The sequence below is a fragment of the Papilio machaon genome, chromosome 3 (genome assembly GCF_912999745.1).
Source record: "Papilio machaon chromosome 3, ilPapMach1.1, whole genome shotgun sequence".
Taxonomy (NCBI): domain Eukaryota; kingdom Metazoa; phylum Arthropoda; class Insecta; order Lepidoptera; family Papilionidae; genus Papilio; species Papilio machaon.
Window position 1 is genome coordinate 8,805,007 of NC_059988.1, and position 20,916 is coordinate 8,825,922.

The 20,916-nt window shown below is 32.4% G+C and overlaps 1 protein-coding gene across 1 annotated transcript in view; it reads right to left on the bottom strand.

Annotated features, from left to right (window-relative positions):
- Positions 1–20,916, bottom strand: part of LOC106711411 (extensin) — a 59,891-nt gene that overhangs the window by 16,156 nt on the left and 22,819 nt on the right. The window contains exon 2 of the mRNA XM_045686387.1: positions 7,510–7,823. Coding sequence (XP_045542343.1) covers positions 7,510–7,591 — 82 coding nt within the window. The 5' untranslated portion in view covers positions 7,592–7,823. The remainder of the gene's footprint in view (positions 1–7,509; positions 7,824–20,916) is intronic.

Here is a 20,916-nt window from a genome sequence, read left to right on the forward strand (position 1 = left end):
ATTTAAATTAATATGTTTTATGTGATCGATACCGTTTTTCATTTGTATAACCGGTTGCTAGGAGTTTGTTATAGCAGTGAAATTAAAATGCAGACGCGTTAAATATTTATAGGGTAATAAAATATGACAAATATAGGTTTTCGTATGAATGTAAATGATTAGTTTGATATTTAATGATTTTACTATTGAATTTGTGACCTTATTTTAATATTATCTATGAACTTGTAAAGATAAATAACAAGTTTTAAGACCATAGAATTTAATAGTGGTAGAGCGTTAACATAGCTGGTGCAGAATTGGACTGGCTCTACTGGTTGACTTCGAATTGTCGAGAAAGACGAAAATTAAGGATGGGTGAAGATTATATTCATATTTCAGAATATCTCCTCTATCAAAGTCTTACTTATATGGCACTTTTGTCATTTAATTTCAAAAGACAAACATTGACATACGTATTGTATTTTCCTTCATAGATAAATTCTTAATATATTTCTCGTTAATAGGAAATAACACAGACGTAAACGGCAAACAAAAAGGTCAAAGAGAGCTTCGGGAAGTAAATTAATGCTGTTGTCAGAAAGGTCATATGTTGAGGTCCTTCCCTTTGTCCAGAGAACAACCGCAACATGTTTTGCGGAACAATTTCACGATCATTTCTGTAGATTTAGTCGAAAAGGATTTATTAAAAGTGACGAATTAGATTTAAATAAGTTTTTGTATGCTTATTTAATAAAGATTTGTGGTTACTTAATCGCAACGAAGATTACACAATATGTGATCGTACGACATGAAACAAGATAATCTTATGCCGAGATATGATTGAAAAGACATTATTATATTTACATCGGAATATTCGATTATTCCGCGTCATTCAATAAGAACGGCTTTTCACATACGTTCCATATTTAAACGAGAATGCGTGAAATTCTACTGCCGTAACTCTTTGTTGTCTCTATTTCGTCCAAGAGAACGTGAGGGATGACAGTCATGTTTTGATACAAGTCTTTTGACAGTGGAAACCCAAACATTGGAACGTCATTGGAAAACATAGATTCGTCAATTTAGGGGATTTAAGATTACAATTCTGCTAATAAACTGTATCACTATGTTAACATATTTTGGGTTTTTGACGATCAGTATAATTATTTTATTTATTCAAACATATTATATAAATAAATAAGAAACTAAGACAATATACGAGTGTTAGCTAAAAAAAAAGAATAAACAAGTTGATTTTTCAGACGTACAGCAGACAATGGTGCAAGGCGCACTAGTCGTTACAAAGGCACTCTACGGCGTGACAAGAGCTTACTCTCTGATGTTTGATGTGCGGCGAGACAGGTAACAAATACTAAAAAGGTAAACTAACAATCATCGACTATTGTTTTTTTAAAATGTTTTTTACATACTAACTGTCCCAAGCTACTTCTTATGGATGCTTGAAAAAAAAAGAGTTAGTAGCCACAGTGGTTATCTACATATATCTCCTGAATTTTATCCGGATTTGTTCAGGCGTTTACGAAATAGTAACATCATAAACTACATTCATTTTGAGCATTTCCAAAGCGCTTATCGTCGTATATGTACCGCTCATAAGGTCATAATTATTCTCGTTAGTGACAAGACATGTTTGTGTCAGTCAATGCTACTTATCCTCATTTAAACTTAAGTACAATACAAATTACTAGAGGAATTAGAAGTACAGATCTTGAAAATACCTATTAAATTCAGTTTCTTAGGATTTCATGTGTTCAGTAGATATGGTATTAACTAGAGCCACTATTCTATCAACGCTTAGTACTAACAAAGCGTCAGAACTTTTGAATAAGAGCGATAAGCAGATTTATAGAACAATGACGTTGTTGAAAAAGTTTATGACATTGTGATATTGAAAGGGACATACGAAGCAATATTCATGAGTTGAATCCGCTTTATATTTCCGCTTCAGACTAGGGTTGCCTCTTCGCTTTTGACCTGAATTCTGGGAGTCTGCGAGGTGCATTTTCGGGCTACGAGTTTGACATTACCAGTCGGACATATATCTTATGATTAGAGTAGGTGATGTGAAATAACTAACTTTATTAATGCGCTAAAGATCAAGTTGTATAACTCACTGGGTGACTTTTTTATAGAAATCATGGTCGTCGTTTCTTTTCTCGTCATTGTTTGGATTTACATTTATTGCAAGGTGACAGCCCTACTGCAGGCCCTGCTATTAACAATTTATATAGAATTTTTGAATGAGATTCCGAGCACCTGTGCGTCGGTGCATTCTGTATGAGGGTATTGTATTACTTTAAAATTTGTAAAATTTTCGTAACTCCATAGATATGTATCTGTAGATACAGACCTTGTGTTTTTATATTTTATTTCCTATTCAGTTTATCTCTACACTAACATTATAAGAAGAAAAGAACAGTCTTATGTTTATTTTAGATAATCTGAGAAATTATTAAATCGATTATTTTCCTTTAGAAAGTCCTGCTATTATAAATAAACAAAGGCTATGTTTTTTTACTTGTCTCTCTATCTACCGAAGCTAAGATGTATTGTTGCTTTAAAATTTAGTTGAAATATTAAAAACTAAGATAGAAGTATTCATAGTTGAAAAAAAAAGTTTTTGAAAGGAAAGTACAATAATTTAGGCCCTATTTTAAATTGTAAATGGACCATTCCCTCATTAAATACCGGTAAATGCTGCTTGAATTCTACAGCTTCCTACATTATTACCGTGTCACAGTAATTGAGATTTACGCTGAGGCCTGATGACATATTCAGAGCGGTGGCACACGCCTACTCACGTCCTCTCGGGGGAATCCCCGCTTTAACGTCAGAATTTGAAAGGAATCTTCCTGTTTCAAAGTCTTAAAGGAGTCTCGGTAGTAATTTAAAAGGGTGTCTAAAAATATCTTTGGCTATTGACAGTAAGTAGGAGTATATTTATTTACTTCCACGTGCCACAATTTTTAAAACAAATATTGCTAAGTAACTTTAATAATAATGATTAGTTATTATTACCTGAAAAAATGTTGTTAAAATGTTGAATTAAATTATAGGCCATGTCAAGCTATTTTTACTTGCTGAAATATTTTATTTTAAATGTGAATTTCCTTGTCCACAAGGCCTCCAAATAGACTTGTTACATGAAAACATATACAGTTTTTTGTATTGGGGGGGGGGGGGGTTGTAAGATACATTGCCTTTTGGGGGAAAAAGTGTTATGTGAGATCTGTACTCACTAAAATCCCCTGGGTGGCCAACCTTAAGTGCGTCTATTTTGGGATCTCCCATGGAACGGAACGTGACAAATACAGTTTATAAATTTTGCACGTTTTACTATAATATATGACTATGAGTAAACAAACATGTATCGTACGTGAATTTGCGTTATTTGCCTTGTTGCTCGTATATTTATAACATAGAGGGAATTCCGCTAATCCGACATGTCGTCGGATCATGTTTGATTACTTTTCTGCTTACTCACGCTCTGATTTACCTGCATTGCGTTGAAACTGTTTACATTCGGATAGTAATTTTTATTTTCTAGAGGCACGTAGTTAAATTGATATTTGCAAGTATGCACTGTTATAAATAAAGAGCCGATATTGTAAACAAATATAATACCTAAACTTTTACACTAATATTATTTTTTTTTTAAATATTTATAAAAATAAAGTTTATCGCAAAAATTAAGCTTTATCACTTCAATTTTTCACATAATTTCCATGTACATAGAAAAATATATATTATATTGACTTTGGTATATGGCTATTATAGCCAGTTATTTTTATTACTATGTCTTTTGGATGTTTTGTACATTTAAACTCTGATGTAGAAAGTTTCCCTTTTAGAAGTTTGAAGACTAGAAGTTTACGTTTCCCTTTTGTTTCCCTTCCGTCTGCTTTGTACAGGCAGGATATGAGCATTTGTCACATACAAAATGCCAAGGAGTTATTTGCAAAATTTAGTTCCAAGAACTTTATACTTTGTCAGTATTAATTTTAGTTGGATGATTATCAATGACGTCAAAGTTAGATGAAGACAGAAGTATGTCAATATAGAGCGTGTGAAGAGTTACAGCTATTATGCAGATATTAGGGCTGATAATGATGTTTTCAAAGGTTAAGTTTTTCAGTTTTGATGAAACTTTTTGCTTGCACCATCGCTAGTAAAGTATGGAAAAAGACTTCATTTAGCAGTTTCTTTTTGCTATCCTTAATTTTACACAGGTTTCAAGAATTGACACGACAACGAAAACGGCAATTTTCGTGTTTTTTTCACAACAGTTTTAACTACAAAGTGGAAAGTTGTCGGGACTTCATAAATGTTTACGACGGCGGGTGCGACGGGGCACTCAATGAAAATTGTTGCAGTCGCTTATTATTTTTAAACGAAACTTTTTTATACTGTAAAATAAAGTAACAGTCCTTTGTGAGTGGTAATATTTTTACATTTTTTAATTGAAAGCTACAGTTTGTTTATGATTGTTGTGAATTTAAAAATTATTGGTTATCCTAATAATATAACTAATCCATGTGGAGTAATACTTTATTTTTTGGCTATAAATATAGAACACTGCGCCTGCGAATCTTAGTAATTAGAATTAAATTTATTAAGTAGCCAAAGCGCTCTTCCCGACTATGTTTTATATTTGTGCCAAATTTCATCAAGATCCGTTGAGTAGTTCCGGCAATCACCTCCTAACAAACATTCATCTATCTACCTGTATATAAGTTGACATTTTTAATATTAAATATAAAATAGTAATTCTAAGGTCTAAGGCAGAGTATACTTAAAGTAATTAGTCAATTTTTTAGAAAAAAATCAATAAATAAAAGCTCGTAAAACATGTATCAAAAATACACTCACGAATTTGTAACGTTGCGTAAAATGGTTCAACCTAGTGACACATGTTAAGTTACACACTCGATTTAAAGAATTGTTTCCAAGTCAGGCACATGTGCTCTTGATGTGTCGCTCTTTTTTATTGTCAAAGTATGCTATTACGTACGACAACTTTATCTTAAATTGACAAAAAACTTGAAAAAGTAAATCATATGGTTGTAGTTGTAGGAACATAGAAAAAAATATAAATAAAAATAATTAAAGTTTTTTGCATCAAGTTTGACTATAACTTATTTGGTATTAAGACTAATATTTAAATCAGTAGTGGCCCTTAAGCCCTAATATATTTTCAAGAGATTCTTTTTTGATTATTTATTTTTACGACGTCGTACGACTTATAGTTTTTTTTATTAATTTAAAAATTAAGTTCCTATTTCAAATCGTAGAGATCATCTTGTCTGTTTCCTTATCCTTCATCCCACATCACATTTACTCTTTAGGTCGATATAATAAAAAATATTATTTCACTTGATTTAAATAACAATTTTAAAACGTTTACAAAATAACCTACAAAAAAACTCACAATCGTTTGATAAAACATTGAGTAACATTATCTAGTTTAGTATTCCCTAGGCGTTGTTATGACGTAATTTAAGGACCTTCCCTTTGTTCCCTGACTATAGCAATTGTGACGCACTTTATACAATTTCACGGTCGTTTTGCAAACGTCACCCGCCTTTAGGATCTTCAAATAAAATATTATTTGAAGGTAAAACGTGATCGCTGTGACTATTTAGATATCATTATTAGATGGAATTATAGGACGAAGATTTTGGATTATTTTGCAAAGAATGAAATAGGTTTCGAGCAAGAATTGTAATGTTAACTTATTGAAGACGATTAGATGAATGTTAGTTGTTTGCCGATGTTCAAAATTGTAGGAATTTTATTATTTTAAATTTCGTGTATTAAATTGTTTGTATTTTAATACAACGTCGAATTACTTCTGTTATACTTTTGAATTTTTGGTATGTACGGAAAAAAATTGAAAGTTATAAAAGGATTACCTTTTATACAAGACATAAAAACCATTTTAACTTAATTATAAATTAATACTTATAAAAAAATACGATATTAATTTAATTACGATACACTTTGAGATATGTGAAATTACTAACGTAACCAGCAAATGGAATTAGAACGATGTATGTACGGAGTAAATTCAAAGGCTCGTGCATTTATGAGCATTTCAAACGAGCTTATTTCCGCGAACTCGTGAGTATTCAGAGGGGAAATTAATGTGGCTAATGTTAAATATCAACACTGTGTGTTCTATAGAACTCGACTGTTTTAGTCAGGTTACAAAAAATAATCTATATAGGTATCTTATATATATATAAAAGAAAGTCGTGTTAGTTACACTATTTATAACTCAAGATCGGTCGAACTGATTTTGCTGTAAATTGATGGGAAGGTAGCTTAGAACTAGGAGACGGACATAGGAACTTTTTTATTTTGTGTGCATTTTTTTATTCCGCGTGGACGGAGTCGCGGGTAAAAGCTAGTTTAAGATAAATTGTAGTAACTACTTTTTGATGTTATTATCAACACAAACATTTAAAATTTAACCCTTGGTAACAATCAATGCGAAAATATTAAAAGAAAATATTTATTCCATAAAGTCTTATCGTAAGATTTGATACTAAAATTATCTTATCTCAGTTCTCTTGTTACTAATATTATAAATAAAAAAGTTTAGCTTTATGAATGGATGGATGGACATGTTAGAAGGTATCTCCGGTACGTTTCAACGGATCTCAATGAAATTTAATTAACGCAGAAAATACTCTGGAAGAACACCCTTTTCTTATTAGTAAATGATGGGAAGGGGAAAGTGGATTTAGCGGAAGAGGGGACGCATAGGAAGGTGAAATATCCCCTTTTTGTGCGTCCTCTCCGTTAATTAAAGGGAGGCAACGCATCCGAATTTGTGGATGTCTATGGGCAATGGTCGCCTCGCTATTTCGGCGAATTCAGGTGGCCGTTTGCTCATTTGCAACCTTTTGATATAAAAAATATCAGTGGAAATACACGAGGTAATAATCCAAACAAATTCAATGTTAACCCATCTCTTTATACGGAACGAGGTTTTTCCTAATGCCAAGAACTATTCCTTAGGAATGGTAATAACGTGGGCGGGTTTGAGGGTGGAATAAGAAAGTGGGCCATCTGTATACATAACCTAACATATGTGGTGCCATTCTTATCTTGCGGATCACGCGTCAAAGGGTTAAATGGAAATTTCTAGATTGAATTATTAAAACTGTTATAATAAAATCTAGACTTGTAAGCTTTTATATTCATACTTAAAAACATTTTTTGTTCGATTAATTGAGGACGGAAGTCAAAAATACGAAACTGTTAATTAAATCGAGTAGGTAAACCCTTAGGATTGACATACACGGACCGTTTCAAGTTGCCGGTATCGTCACCTTCAAACAGTCGGCGTATGGCCGTAAAAATTTTCACTGGTGCCTGCAAACTTTGATACGTGTAGGGCGAATGTATTTTAACTCTAATTTTTTAAGTAATTACATAAATGTACAAGTTATAAAATATACAAAAGTATTGTAATTTTAAGAATCAATTAATGTGATGACCTACCGGATTTTTTGGCACTGTTTCCTTTCCCGCCATTCTTATTACGCCTGGGATAAAGATTAATTTTGCTCTGGCCACACCCCATCACAGCAGCGACCTCTACTGCACCATTATTCCAACTACACTGTAATGTTTTCGTTTACAACTTCGATAATACTATTCTTATTACGACATCTTGATAACTTTCATTATATTTTTTAGTTATATTTTAATCTAGAAAGTATGCTTGGAATGCACACTTCCATTTGTTCTTGTTCATAGTGTGGCTTTTAACTGATTTCGTTGATCCTTGCAGCTGGGTAGTTGTCATTATAATCCTGAAACAATAAAAAAAAATTATCTCTGTTACATTAGATATTTTGAAACACTTATTTAAGGGCACTATGGTAAGCTGTTTCATATCTTACGAAAACCAGTTACAATAATATTATTAGATATTATCAAAGATCAAAGGATAAATTCAAACAATATGCATCACGGGTTTACAAACGTTCAATATGATGCTCACATAAACACTGCCGGCCAAAAGTTTATGATCAAACTTAAATTTAATTAAGATAGTCTTAAACTTTTGGCCTGCAGTATATGCAAGTTATCGCTACAATTTTAAAATTTAAAATGGTTAACATTCAAGATTGAATAACAAAATGAGGGTTGAAATTTAATAGACTTTTTTAACAGCCAAAAGAGGTACTTAAATAACATACAATCTGTATGAAAAAATAATGAAATATATTTTTTGCAATCAAACACTATATATATATATATATATATATATATATATATATATATATATATATATATGTGTTATATATATATATATAACACATATATATATATATATATAACTACTAAAACATGGTATGTTTCGAACATCGATTACAATTTAATATCCACTAAACCTGGGCTTTGGTAATTCGAAAGCCGCTAGACAAAGGTTAAGCTTCGACTGGCAATTGGGTCACAGAGAACTCCGTTTGTGTACAGCCTTACTGAATATTGACAGAGCCTGACATTGTTTGAATTCATATTAAATAAGGCTGTTTACACAAACTGACAACAGTTTGCTTAGTACAACTTGACAATTAAGTTTATTTTACTAATGTAAATAGTACTTTATGTATTATATGTTAGACTTTGATATACCTACTTATATAACTAAGTTACCTCAGTTTTTTTTTTTTCAAAATAGTAGAGGCAATAATAGTAGAGCGTCGGCGGATCAGGGTCACTTGACATTCATCTTTCTTACGGCGAAGGAAAACATCGTGATGCAACCTGCATATATCTGAGAAGAAATTTAAAGATATGTGTGAAGTCAACCAACCCGCACTTGGCCAGCGTGTTTGACTATGGCCTAGTCACCCCTAACTTGGGGAAGCTACGAGCCCCTCGATGGGGACGTATAGTGAACCGATGATGAGAGGCATTCAGATTAACTCTTAAACTTAGGTTATCTACAATGGAAAACTTATATCTTAATTAATTAAGGGATAACTTGAATCTTAAAATAGTATGAATTATTTCCGGTTTCGTAAATTCATGTCTTCCCATATACGGTAGTAAAATGGTGCTAGGAAAAGATGAATATAAAATTTTCTGACTGTAAAACGTGTCATAAACGTATTATTAGGTTTTAGTGCATATTAACACTTCAACGTACAGGAAATATTAAATAAAAATGCAGTTTTTATAACCACATCAATTTTATACAAGTATAGTGTAGATTTGAACTAATGGAATAACTAAGGCTACCCTTAGTGTAGATTGATTATGAAAAATCTTAGTTAAGGCTATACTTAAGTAACCATCAAATGACCATCAATGTGGCACTAATACTAAATGACTAAAATTATTACAACCTTCTCAACTTCGATTCAGCTATAGTGTTTTTCTTACAGTAAACTCTGACCCGTGAATAGGTATTGCTTTAGTGGTTTTGGGTGTTCGTACACAATACATCGATCTATTTATAGGACAAAGCATCGCTTCCGCCGCATTCCGACGCGTTTCCACGCAAGTAGTAATGACAGTTAAAACAAAGTAACGCGCGTTTGATCGCTGATTAAACGCAGACGCGTCTGGGCTTTTTTTACGAGTATTCAGCTTTACAAAGTTTATTATATAATAAAGTTTATTTCTATTTTATTGTACAAGTAAGTGGTAATGTATTAATGATTCTTTTTAATTTTAGAATGAAAAAAAAGGATAGGAAAAAGTATACGACTGACAACCTTAAAATAATTTTGAATAAACCTTTTTTATTAAATAGCGAAGCTATTCAGAGTTTCATTAGTAAATCCTTAACACTGGCGTCGACTAAGAATAGGAGTGAAAAAATGAAATGGGATTGTGAAAAATGAAAAATTCTAACTCCACTCCTTCATCCTTCGTTCATATTACATTTGAGTAAAAACTTATTTTCTAACATAATAAACTAAAAGTTAAAGAATAGATTATATAAGATAGATCGTGTTTACTGGCGGGATATATTTACCGTTACGTATTTTTACAAAACCATAAATCTAAGATGAACATAAAGTTTCGGCGCCGGCCAACAGGTGGCGCGTTATTCAAACGTAGTTACTGTCACACTACTCGTAATTTCTCTTTTTATTTCAATACTGAGGTATTGTTATAGTTACCTCTTGTTTGCATCTGAACTCGTTATTAGAACGTTAACAATTTAGACCTAAAAACCTTGTTGAAGTATTACTGAGCTTTCTTTTTTGGTAACCTACTTTAAATGAATTTGTTTGATGCATTATTGTACATTTAAATACCAAGAAAGTTGTTATTTATGGTATTAATAACGAATACAAGTCTAATCCTGACAGACAACCCATTTATTCATGAAGTTCTAATGAAAGGAGAATTAAGACTACTGAAGTTGCTAGAACCTTCGATTGATTCGCTTCGATTATAAATGTAGAAATCATCTGAATAAATCTTATAAAATCTTCTACACGAATTACTAATAATAAAATACGTGACTAATTTTACGTAGCTTACTATAACCTCAACGCACAACGCTTATAATCAACCCCCTGAATGATTAAGTATTGAGGAGTGGGACCCCTCACTAGTCTTTCACCGGCAAACCCTTCAAAATCGAGAGGCCGAGATGCTTTGTTGTTTAAAGTGGTTGCCTTATAGCGTTGTATCTTTTGACGATTCAGGCAATTGTTGTAACCCCCTATGTGAATTACAATCTATTGTGTATGTCATTAAAGATTAGCTTGCACACATTCAGCCGTGTAAAGACGCTTTTGTTGAATATATGTGCTAGAATAAGGGTGATTTTAAATTTGTACAGTGGAACAGGATCGTTGAATACTGTGACATAGCATACTTATATTAAGAAACATAATTAGAATTTGAATAACAGCACAAGTAAATACTATGGCTGTAACATTTGAAGGAAAATGGTGGTAATGTCCACTCCATAAGTACATATTATATTCGAAGTTCTTCGTATATGAATGCACAAAAAATTGGTTACTAAAATATATTTCTAAACGTTCCGGAGATGTCAATATTAATGGAATGTCACATTTATTTGTAAAAACTTTGCCAAAAAGTAGTTTCAGATATAATTCGTGTCCACCTCTGTTCACCTCATTAGGTCAACACCTATTGTTCACAAGCGTAACGTAAACAAACGCAAAACAGAAGTTTACACAGGCTGTAACAGGGCTGAATCAATAAAATGGTGTAAATTGTGCGGAGACTAAACTAACAAGGTAACAGTTGTTTGATGAACGATGAAATACAATGGTATTCTATTTTAAAAATTAAACAGTTGAAAAATGTTTATATCCATTTATGGATTTATACTAGCTGTCGCCCGCGCGGAATAAAAAAAATGCTTTATTAGTAGCCTATGTGTTCTTCCAGACTATGCTCTACATCTATGCCAAATTTCATCAAGATCTGTTGAGCTGTTCCGGAGATACCTTCAAACAAACATCCATCTATCTATCCATCTAAATATTCGCATTTGTAATATTAATAATTAATATTACAAATGTAATATTAATTACATTAAGTATACAAATTAATAAACAATAGTAAGTTTGATCATCGGTTTGAAAATAACATTGTTGCACAAGAAAACGTAAAATAGTTTTTTTAGCAGTGGTCTTTAAAATTGTAAAACAAATGACAATTAGTTTCGGAGTTTTTTAATTTTGTTTCTAAGGTGAATTCTATAGATATTTTAAATCGTATCCCTGGCCTTTTCCCACTCACGTGGGGTCGGCACACAAGGTTTTAAAAACCTTAAAGTTTAGGTTTAATTTTTTACGGCCGGCCGCCTGCCTGTCGCCAACACTACTTGGGAAGAATTTCTTAAAATTAAATATATTATAAACTAAATAATAGCTAAATAATTCATAATTACTTCTAAAAATACACCAGAAATAAAAATGAGTAAGAAAACATTATAAATAGAAAAAAAAATTCGCTAACTCTTGTTCCTAGTAGTTATTTATCACTATGTTATATATGTTATACACTATACTTCAGTGGTACTTTATATCTTGAATCGTATGCAAAAAAAAACTAAAATCATGTTACTTTCCCATAATCTCGTTAGGAATGTATCATATCTTATTATAATAAGTCAGCAGTATAAAATAATTTTAACACCTCATGTTTTGGTACATTGTAAGAAAAATTGATTTGCGGTAACGTAAAAAGCTGTTATCCGTCAGTTCAGTATGAGTTGATGTATGCTTATAGAAGTTTCACAAGAAGGCAGAATCCCAGAGCAGATAATGTAGTACTGCTATTGAACGCACACTTACTACCAAAATATTACTGATCGCTCTCAAGGCGAGTCTGCACTTTTGTAACATCTTTATTACAACGTGATCATCCCTCTCTTTGTAAAAAATAATAATAAGACTAGTGTTCGTATACATATGAATGTACTACGAGAGTTGAAATTCATGGCCAACGTGTGCGGTCAAGCAATAGCAGTACTGCAATGTCTACTACTCTGCCTCAATGTTCTACCTTCGTGTGCAACAGGCACCGAGGATATCGTAACTGCGTGTAAAAATGATTCACAACGTAGCCGACACGCTTGTGCAGACTGTACACAAATAAACGCCTCATAAAATATTTGGTTTTACATTGTTTACACCGTAAATCGTCTCTCGAGTATCTTTTAGTACGGAAACTGTAAATGATTCCGACTTACAATGCGCCGGATTCGATTGCACATAAAGTTAACTGGAGTCTGCGCTTATATACCTACAGTACATTAGTATTATGTATTTCAGAGACTTATGCTGACCCTATATAGAATGAAGCTAAAAACTGGAAGATGGTGATTTTATTTCTTTAGTTATTTTCATTTTTTAAAAGTCAAAATATACACAACTGAGTAGTCTAAATCTTACTTAGTAAAGCAAATTTGTAATGTCCTGAATATTCTAGAGCTTTCACCGCATTGTAAGCTGGTATGGTATGCATCGATCTGTTATCTGACAAACGGAATGCGCGGATGTTCGGACGTAGAGCATTCGCCCGCAAATATTTACCTTGCGCTTGTATATATACTAGTATCTAATTATTATTAATAGCAGTTGCCCGCAACTTTGTTCGCGCCTTATATAAAAAAAAATAATTTTGAAACTGTGCTTTACATCTATGCCGAATTTCAGTTAAATCCGTTGAGCCGTTTTGGATTTGTAAGGTAACACAAACATCCATCCAAACATCCAAACATTCGCATCTATCTATATATATAAAAAAAAGTCGTGTTAGTTACACTATTTATAACTCAAGAACGGCTGAATCGATTTGACTGAAAATTGGTGGGCAGGTAGCTTAGAACCAGGAAAAGGACATAAGATAATTTTTACCCCGTTTTCTATTTTTTATTCCGCGCGGACGGAGTCGCGGGTAAAGCTAGTATATATATAAAAGAAAGTCGTGTTAGTTACACTATTTATAACTCAAGATCGGTCGAACTGATTTAGCTGAAAATTGATGGGGAGGTAGCTTAGAACTAGGAGACGGACATAGGAACTTTTTTATCTTGTGTGCATATTTTTTTTATTCCGCGCGGACGGAGTCGCGGGTAAAAGCTAGTTCATAATATTAGTAAGTTTACGTTTTATTTTAAATTAAAAGGCAACGTTTCAAGCAAAGATCCATTTTTTTAACTGAGATACTAATCGACATTTGGACTTTCAAAGTTCCCACTGCTGCTTACATCTATACATGATAGTAAGATTCGTAGATAAGATGATAAGATAAGAGAAAATCCTTTCCCTGCCATCAAGATGTTCACAATTGACATCACAACAACGTAGCCTTGAATATTTAGACTGATTTCGTAACGTACGTACGTAACGTGATACAGTCATCGAAAACGATATCCATTACGTTGCAAACGAACTCAGTAAGAAATAACCGAACACGATTAAAAAGCAAAAACATCACAATCGCAAAGACGAAAAACTGTCTGAAGTAAAAAGTAAACACAATTTTTAGTTCCGAGCTAGACTTTCTGGCTCAATATGAGTGTGCTAGAATTTATGCACACGAAGCGATTTTCACTTGTAAAGCCTAGATCCAGTAAGTGCGGCTCGTGTTCAGCTTTTAGATCGAGTGGTGGAATTTGTTACATTTTATTGCTTTCCGCTGAAATGAGACTGCTTGTTGAACATGTTTAGCTAAATTGGATAGAAAAGAATTTCGCTATTTTATTATTGTAAATATAAACGTTCTTTATTTGGTAAAATTAGAGGTAGAACTGTAAGTTAACACTGGCTTAAATGAGACAGATAACAGGTCACTAGGCAATGAAAAACTGCACATTAACGCGGTAACTAAATAAATAGTAAAACAGAAATGAAGAAAACAGTTAACTTTTAGTTTAGACACTGTTTAGTTAATCCTTCGACCGCCGCTCATTCATCTTATGGACGTCAACGTGGTTATATGTTACACCATAAATATGTATCACAACAATGCTTTCGGTAAAGTACTTCATTTATTGGTAAAGATCGTATTTCACAACCGTACACTTAATAATGTTTAAAACATGATTTGTCATAAATATGCGCAGGGTGTTAAATTCACGTTAAAGGCTTGACGTATGTTTAACCTAAAATGTATTTGAAACACTAAGTCTTTCATGGTAAGGCCCCCAGAATTTACATCCGATCGTTAACACAGCCTACAAATATAATTAACGGTGTACAAAAAGAGGGTAAAGTTATCTCTTTTCGCTTGATTGTTAATTTATCGACGTGTACGAGGGTCTTTGCGCCGGCAGATCAAAGGTTTCCAAAATTAATTCTATTAAAAGCTGTTGCTAATAGGTTTTATTTAAATTAAAAAGTTTCATTAAAAATTTACAATATTCTTCCTTACATACGTACATAATGCATGAATTATATTATCTGACTTTCGACTGTCGAACTGTTTTTTTTTTAAACATTTACTGTTCTCTATCAGTGCTTCAAACCGCTCGTACTACCTTTAGTTTCTAAGAACAAAGTCTCTGTATAAAACATATCATCACATCTGTTATTATCTTTGACAAAAAAAAAATTGGGACCCATCTGCAAGCACTTCTTTGCGATTAAAATAATTTTTATCAAAATCGGTGCACCAGGGGCGGAGTTTCGCGGTAACACACTTAAAAAAATACAGTCGAATTGATAACCTCCTTCTTTTTGAAGTCGGCTAAAAACAGAGATAATATGTTTTAAATGGGGATTTTGATCTAAGAAACACACTGCTAGTATATTATTGTATTACCTGTGGTCCTACATTATTATCGATATTAGACATTTTAATATATTTTATATAAAATAATACTAACCTTATAATACTTATTTTAACAATGTTATTTAAATTAGCTTTCTCAATAATCATAGAAACAATTCCATTTTAGTTTTATCAAGAAATCACATAACAGTTTAGATTCAGTCATAATAAAATCCAACACAGTTGAAATTGCATTCAAACCAAACTTTCTTTTTGAATCTGAATAAACTTATCTAGTTTAAAATAAATATATAAACATCTTATATATAAAATCTTATTATAAAATTCTCGTGTCGAAATGTTCGTTCCGATTCTCATGAAATTTTGTGAGCATATTGAGTAGGTCTGAGAATCGGTCAACATCTATTTTTCATACCCCTATTAAGTTTTTTTAACTGCGCGCGGTCGGAGTCGCGGGCGACAGCTAGTCTTATATATAAAATTTCCATGTCACAATGTTAGTTACCGTACTCCTCCGAAACGGCTTGACCGATTGTTATGAAATTTTATATTCATATTCAGTAGGTCTGAGAATCGGCTACTATCTATTTTTCATACCGCTATTAAGTTTTTTTTTACTGCGCACGGACGGAGTCGCGAGCGACAGCTAGTTTTAATATAAGTTTCGTTTGTTTTCATTTTGGGAAATGGATAATATTAAATTTTAACTCTTATGAATGACTAATCTTTGTTAATTCGGTGTGTGTTTTGTTGCTAAGAAAATCGGATACAATCCCAATATACATCTAATTATAAAAATCTAAAGAAGAAATTAACAGGGACTTTTATATCCAAAAATAAAATAGCATATTTTCAATAATTAATTCTTTAACACCATTTTTTACACTGGGATCAGGTTATCATTACCTGATCCTGCTGTCATTTTTAGTAACATATAAGCCTTCATACGCCTCGTTTAAGGTTATATGACGTCACAAGTCGCTGACGCGAAAATCCTAAGCCTATAAATCTTTTCACGTTTCAAGATTACGATTTTCCGGCAAATACTTCGGAAAAAGGGAGATTGAGAATTACAAAAGCAAAGGTAGGAAAAAAAGATCATCTTAATTATTTATAACTGATTCCTAAAAACGCTTTTCAGATTTAAAGAATTAAATTCGCTTCCCACTTAGGATCGAATGTTGTATAGTAAACTGTCACCAAACGAGCAATAATTTATCTAATAGCCTTAATTAAAAAAAACTTATTTAGTAGACTATGTATTCCAGACTATGTTCTACATCTATATAAAATTTTAATGACATACGTTTAGCAGTTCAGAAGAAGTCTAGTAACAAACATCCATCCTTCGATCTAAACTTTCGTATTTATAATATTAGTAAAATGTTGCTTTGACCTTTTTTCAATATTATATTTCACGGAAGGAGGTGGGTAGGAAATAAAAGTTCTTCACTATATTTGTAAATGTTATACCTAAAATATTAATATTTGTGTTATAACGTCTTTCACTCCAAATATCTATTGAAAATTCTCAGAAGAGTCTTATAAAAATGCAAACAGACGAGTGTAATTCTTTCGAGCCGCATTCATTTGTTCAGAGCGCTTTCAGGTAATAGTCCAGTCATTTTAGTAAGTTCACCTCGGAATTCGAGATACCCAGCTGTAAGTCTGTAAATACTTGTATATTGACACCCCAAAAGTTGTCTCAAAACCTACATATGGTAGGGTGTAAGCAACCATTAAATTTCAAGGTCAAAGGTCACAAAAATCGGTTTTTCGCGCTTTTTTTGGAAATATCTCATTTCCTATGGGTTTTTTGCTATTTGTATTTCTCATCAATATTGTAGAATACAAAATTCTCTACAAATTTTGTTTAAAAAATTTTTTTATACGGTGAACCGTTTTCGAGATAGAGGGCGGAGAGCGCGAGGTCACAGCTTCACTTCAGCCTCCGGTCGAAAACGCGCCATATAGTTGATGAACTATCAATAAATCAATTGTTATAAATATTTGTCAATTTTTTATTAACTATTATATTATACTTTATCATTTTTTCCCTAACTTATCCACTTTTTATTCAGTATTAATTTATTTAACAACACTTACCTGCCCATGTAATTGCAGAATTGTTAATGAAAATATAGGAATTATATTTGAAGTTATTAATTAATATTAATAACTTCTTACGTGATGAAAAAAAAGCAAATAAATTATGAATTAATCTTTTTATTAAAAAATATCATTGAATACATTAATTTTTATTGAAAGTAAAAAAATGGAATAAAGGATACAAAAACTACAATTTATAATTTAAATCATCTTCTTCCTCTTCATCGTCGTCTTCTGGCTGCTGGTAAATTTCAAACTGGTCTTCATTATCGTCTTCAACGACATTTGTCTCAAGTTCTTCCATGATTTCTGGGTCAAAGGTTCCATCTTCGTTAATGTCGCTCTGATATCGTAGAGCATTGAGACAACATTGGCCACAAGTTAAAGAGCATTGCAAGCCCGCTTTACTGCATCCGCATCGCGAACCACAACCACTTTTGCAGTTGCAGAAAATTGTATTTAGCAAATCTTCTGGAGCAGGTGGTAAAATTGTCATGATAGGCTCCAGAAAATCGTTTCGCATTGCCCAACCCCATACCTGGGGTTCCAAATCATGTCCTAACCAAGTTTGAACTTGATAATATACACGGTTGAAATGTTGATGAGCAACTGCACTTGTTGGTGGAATATTTGAAAGCTGCACAGGTTTATTAAGTTTTGTAGACTTGACGTAATGCATGTAACGAAGATGATCGAGACTTTTCACAAATTTCGGAGCATTATAGACTGCCAATAACGTTTGAGTTCCACTCTCTAATAATTTCTGGGCCGAACAATTTTCTTCCTCAAATGCTGCAGCTAGTTCATCCAAATTTGTCAGTAATTAATTAATTTGACAAATATTTATAATAATTGATTTATTAATAGTTCATCAACTAAATGGCGCGTTTTCGACCGGAGGCTGAAGTGATGCTGTGACCGCGCGTTCTCCGCCCTCTATCTCGAAAACGATTCACCGTATAAAAAAAAATTGAACAAAATTTGTAGAGAATTTTGTATTTTACAATATTGATGAGAAATACAAATAGCAAAAAAACCATAGGAAATGAGATATTTCCAAAAAAAGCGCGAAAAAACGATTTTTGTGACCTTTGACCTTGAAATTTAATGGTTGCTTACACCCTACCATATGTAGGTTTTGAGACAACTTTTAGGGTGTCAATATACAAGTATTTACAGACTTACAGCTGGGTATCTCGAATTCCGAGATTCTTACCTAATTTAAGCTTAAATGACTGGACTATAATAGGAAATGCAAAATTTTATTCCTTTATTTATATAAAGCAATCTAGAAAAGTGCTAGAATGAGACTTTTATTAAAATTGGAGCATATTTAAATAAATAGGTTAGTTAAAGTATACTTTTATTCACTTAGTTTGTATTCGAGCTGGCCGATTTAAAAATATATAAATTCGACATGACCTAAATAAAATGAATAAAACAATATTTAACAGAATGTGTTTTAGATAAATGTAAAAGAAAATCAGTGCAAAAAATACAGTTAGACACTGTATTACTCCAAAAAACTGTTAGACACTGTTTAACACGTGTTTTAACCCTTTGATCAACGTTCATTAATAGTATTGACGTCAACGTCAAATTATTCGGTATCAGAATTTCACTATTTATTGTTAAAGATCGCATTTCGCAAGGGTTCAGTTTTAACTGAACTATAAAGTCGATAAATTCTGCGATTGTCAGCAGACTTCCTACATCGGAAACCTGCTAATGGAATGAACGTGAATTCCTTTAATGATCCGTATTAAAATAGATTTAAAACAGGTGGGTCGTTATAATTAGGATTGAGGTTACCTCAATCTTAGTAAATCAGAAAAAAAAACAGATTTTCTTGGACCAAAACGAATAGTTACCTTAATATTTAAGAAAAAGATGAATTTATGTTTTTGTACAAATGTTTCGGCAATGAAAACTCGCAGTAACTCTTACAATTTAAATTACGAAACTCATAACAAAACAAACATCCCAGGAATTTACACGCAACACCCTCGACGATAAAAGCAATGTTCTTTTCGCCTTGTTTTTAACAAGCTACATCAATTTGTTTATTTACGTTAAATGATTAGCGCCTTTTTGTTGAACATATTTTTTCTTTATTTGCTTTTCTTCCTATGTTTTATGTAAAAACATTTTTAGGTATATTTCAGTTTAAATTTATCGAGCTAAAAGCGGACACGAGTTGGCAGATATTGGAAAATATTTACCTATATTTCTATAATTTTAAACTACTTTAACATTATATTTTTCAGATATCTTGGAGGTTCTTAACTTAGCGGGCGTACCAGAATGCACTACGCAGCGTCGATCAGTTTAGACCGCCGAGATTTAAAAAGAACAATACCAAGTAGTACTATCAAAGTTTTTTACACAGAAAAGCCGAGTATTTTATTCCGGAAAAAATTATTCTGAGCAATATTTATTTATTGTTTCAAAAACCCAAAGTAATTCCATTAAAAAGTTTGTCCGGGATAAAATAAATTTGTGCCGCGATGCGTTCGTTCATTTCCCTATTCCTCGACTGGAAATAGAATGGTGTATTTGAATTTGTGTACTTTCGAAACAAAGACGGATCGAAATGTTTTAAGTTAGATCCTGTGGAGGGAAATCGAAGAGAGAACTTTCGACTTAACAGAGAAATACGAACTTTTTATTTATTATGCTTAAGCAATGCTTCGTTTAGTTTATAGATTACAATTGAATCGCATCTCAAATGGATATTACAAAATAATAAACACAAAATTTCTTGGCTTTGCTTGAATAAAATTTTTCATCATGATTCTCGTTACCAATTGTTGTTATTCTTAAAGGGCACGATTACTGGGTCATGTTACGAAAGAGTGTTGTGTTTGAACAAATGTTCAAAAATAACTTATTTGCTACATCTTTATCTATTGATCTGGATTAAGTTAGAAGCTTTTTAGAGCTAATATTTTCTTAAACAAAGTTCTGTAATATATTTTTAAATAGATTTCCTTTTGAATGTTTGGCAACATTGTTAAAGATAGATTTCAGTGACACCGACAACTCGAGACTTTACAAAGTAAAAACTTCAGTAACGAGGTATCATCGCTTTGATAATGGAACTGAATATTAATTTGAATACCCTCGATGGACTCCGACGTCTATGGTTAAAATTGTTCAACAGTTTTATAATAACGTCGCGAATAATATTTTTTTTTTTTTTATAAGAGAAGGGGGCAAACGAGCAGCGGGAACACCAAGGTGTTCATCGACGCCCATGGACATCTGCAATACCAGAGGAATCGCAGATGCGTTGCCGGCCTTTTAATAATAATAATTTTATTGGTTTCGATGAACTCGCTACTTTTGTTCTTCAACTTGTGAACTCTCAAGTTTATTTCCCATTTATAAACCTCCGCTGGGTTTTCATTAGACCTCAAAGATCCGTCTGAACTATTTTAGGATTATCTGGTTAAAACGATCTTAGAGATGTCAGATTTTCAGTTCTAAAATAGGTGGCGCTATTAGCTTCGAAACGTGCGAATGTCAAACAGTTAAACTAGAGTTTTA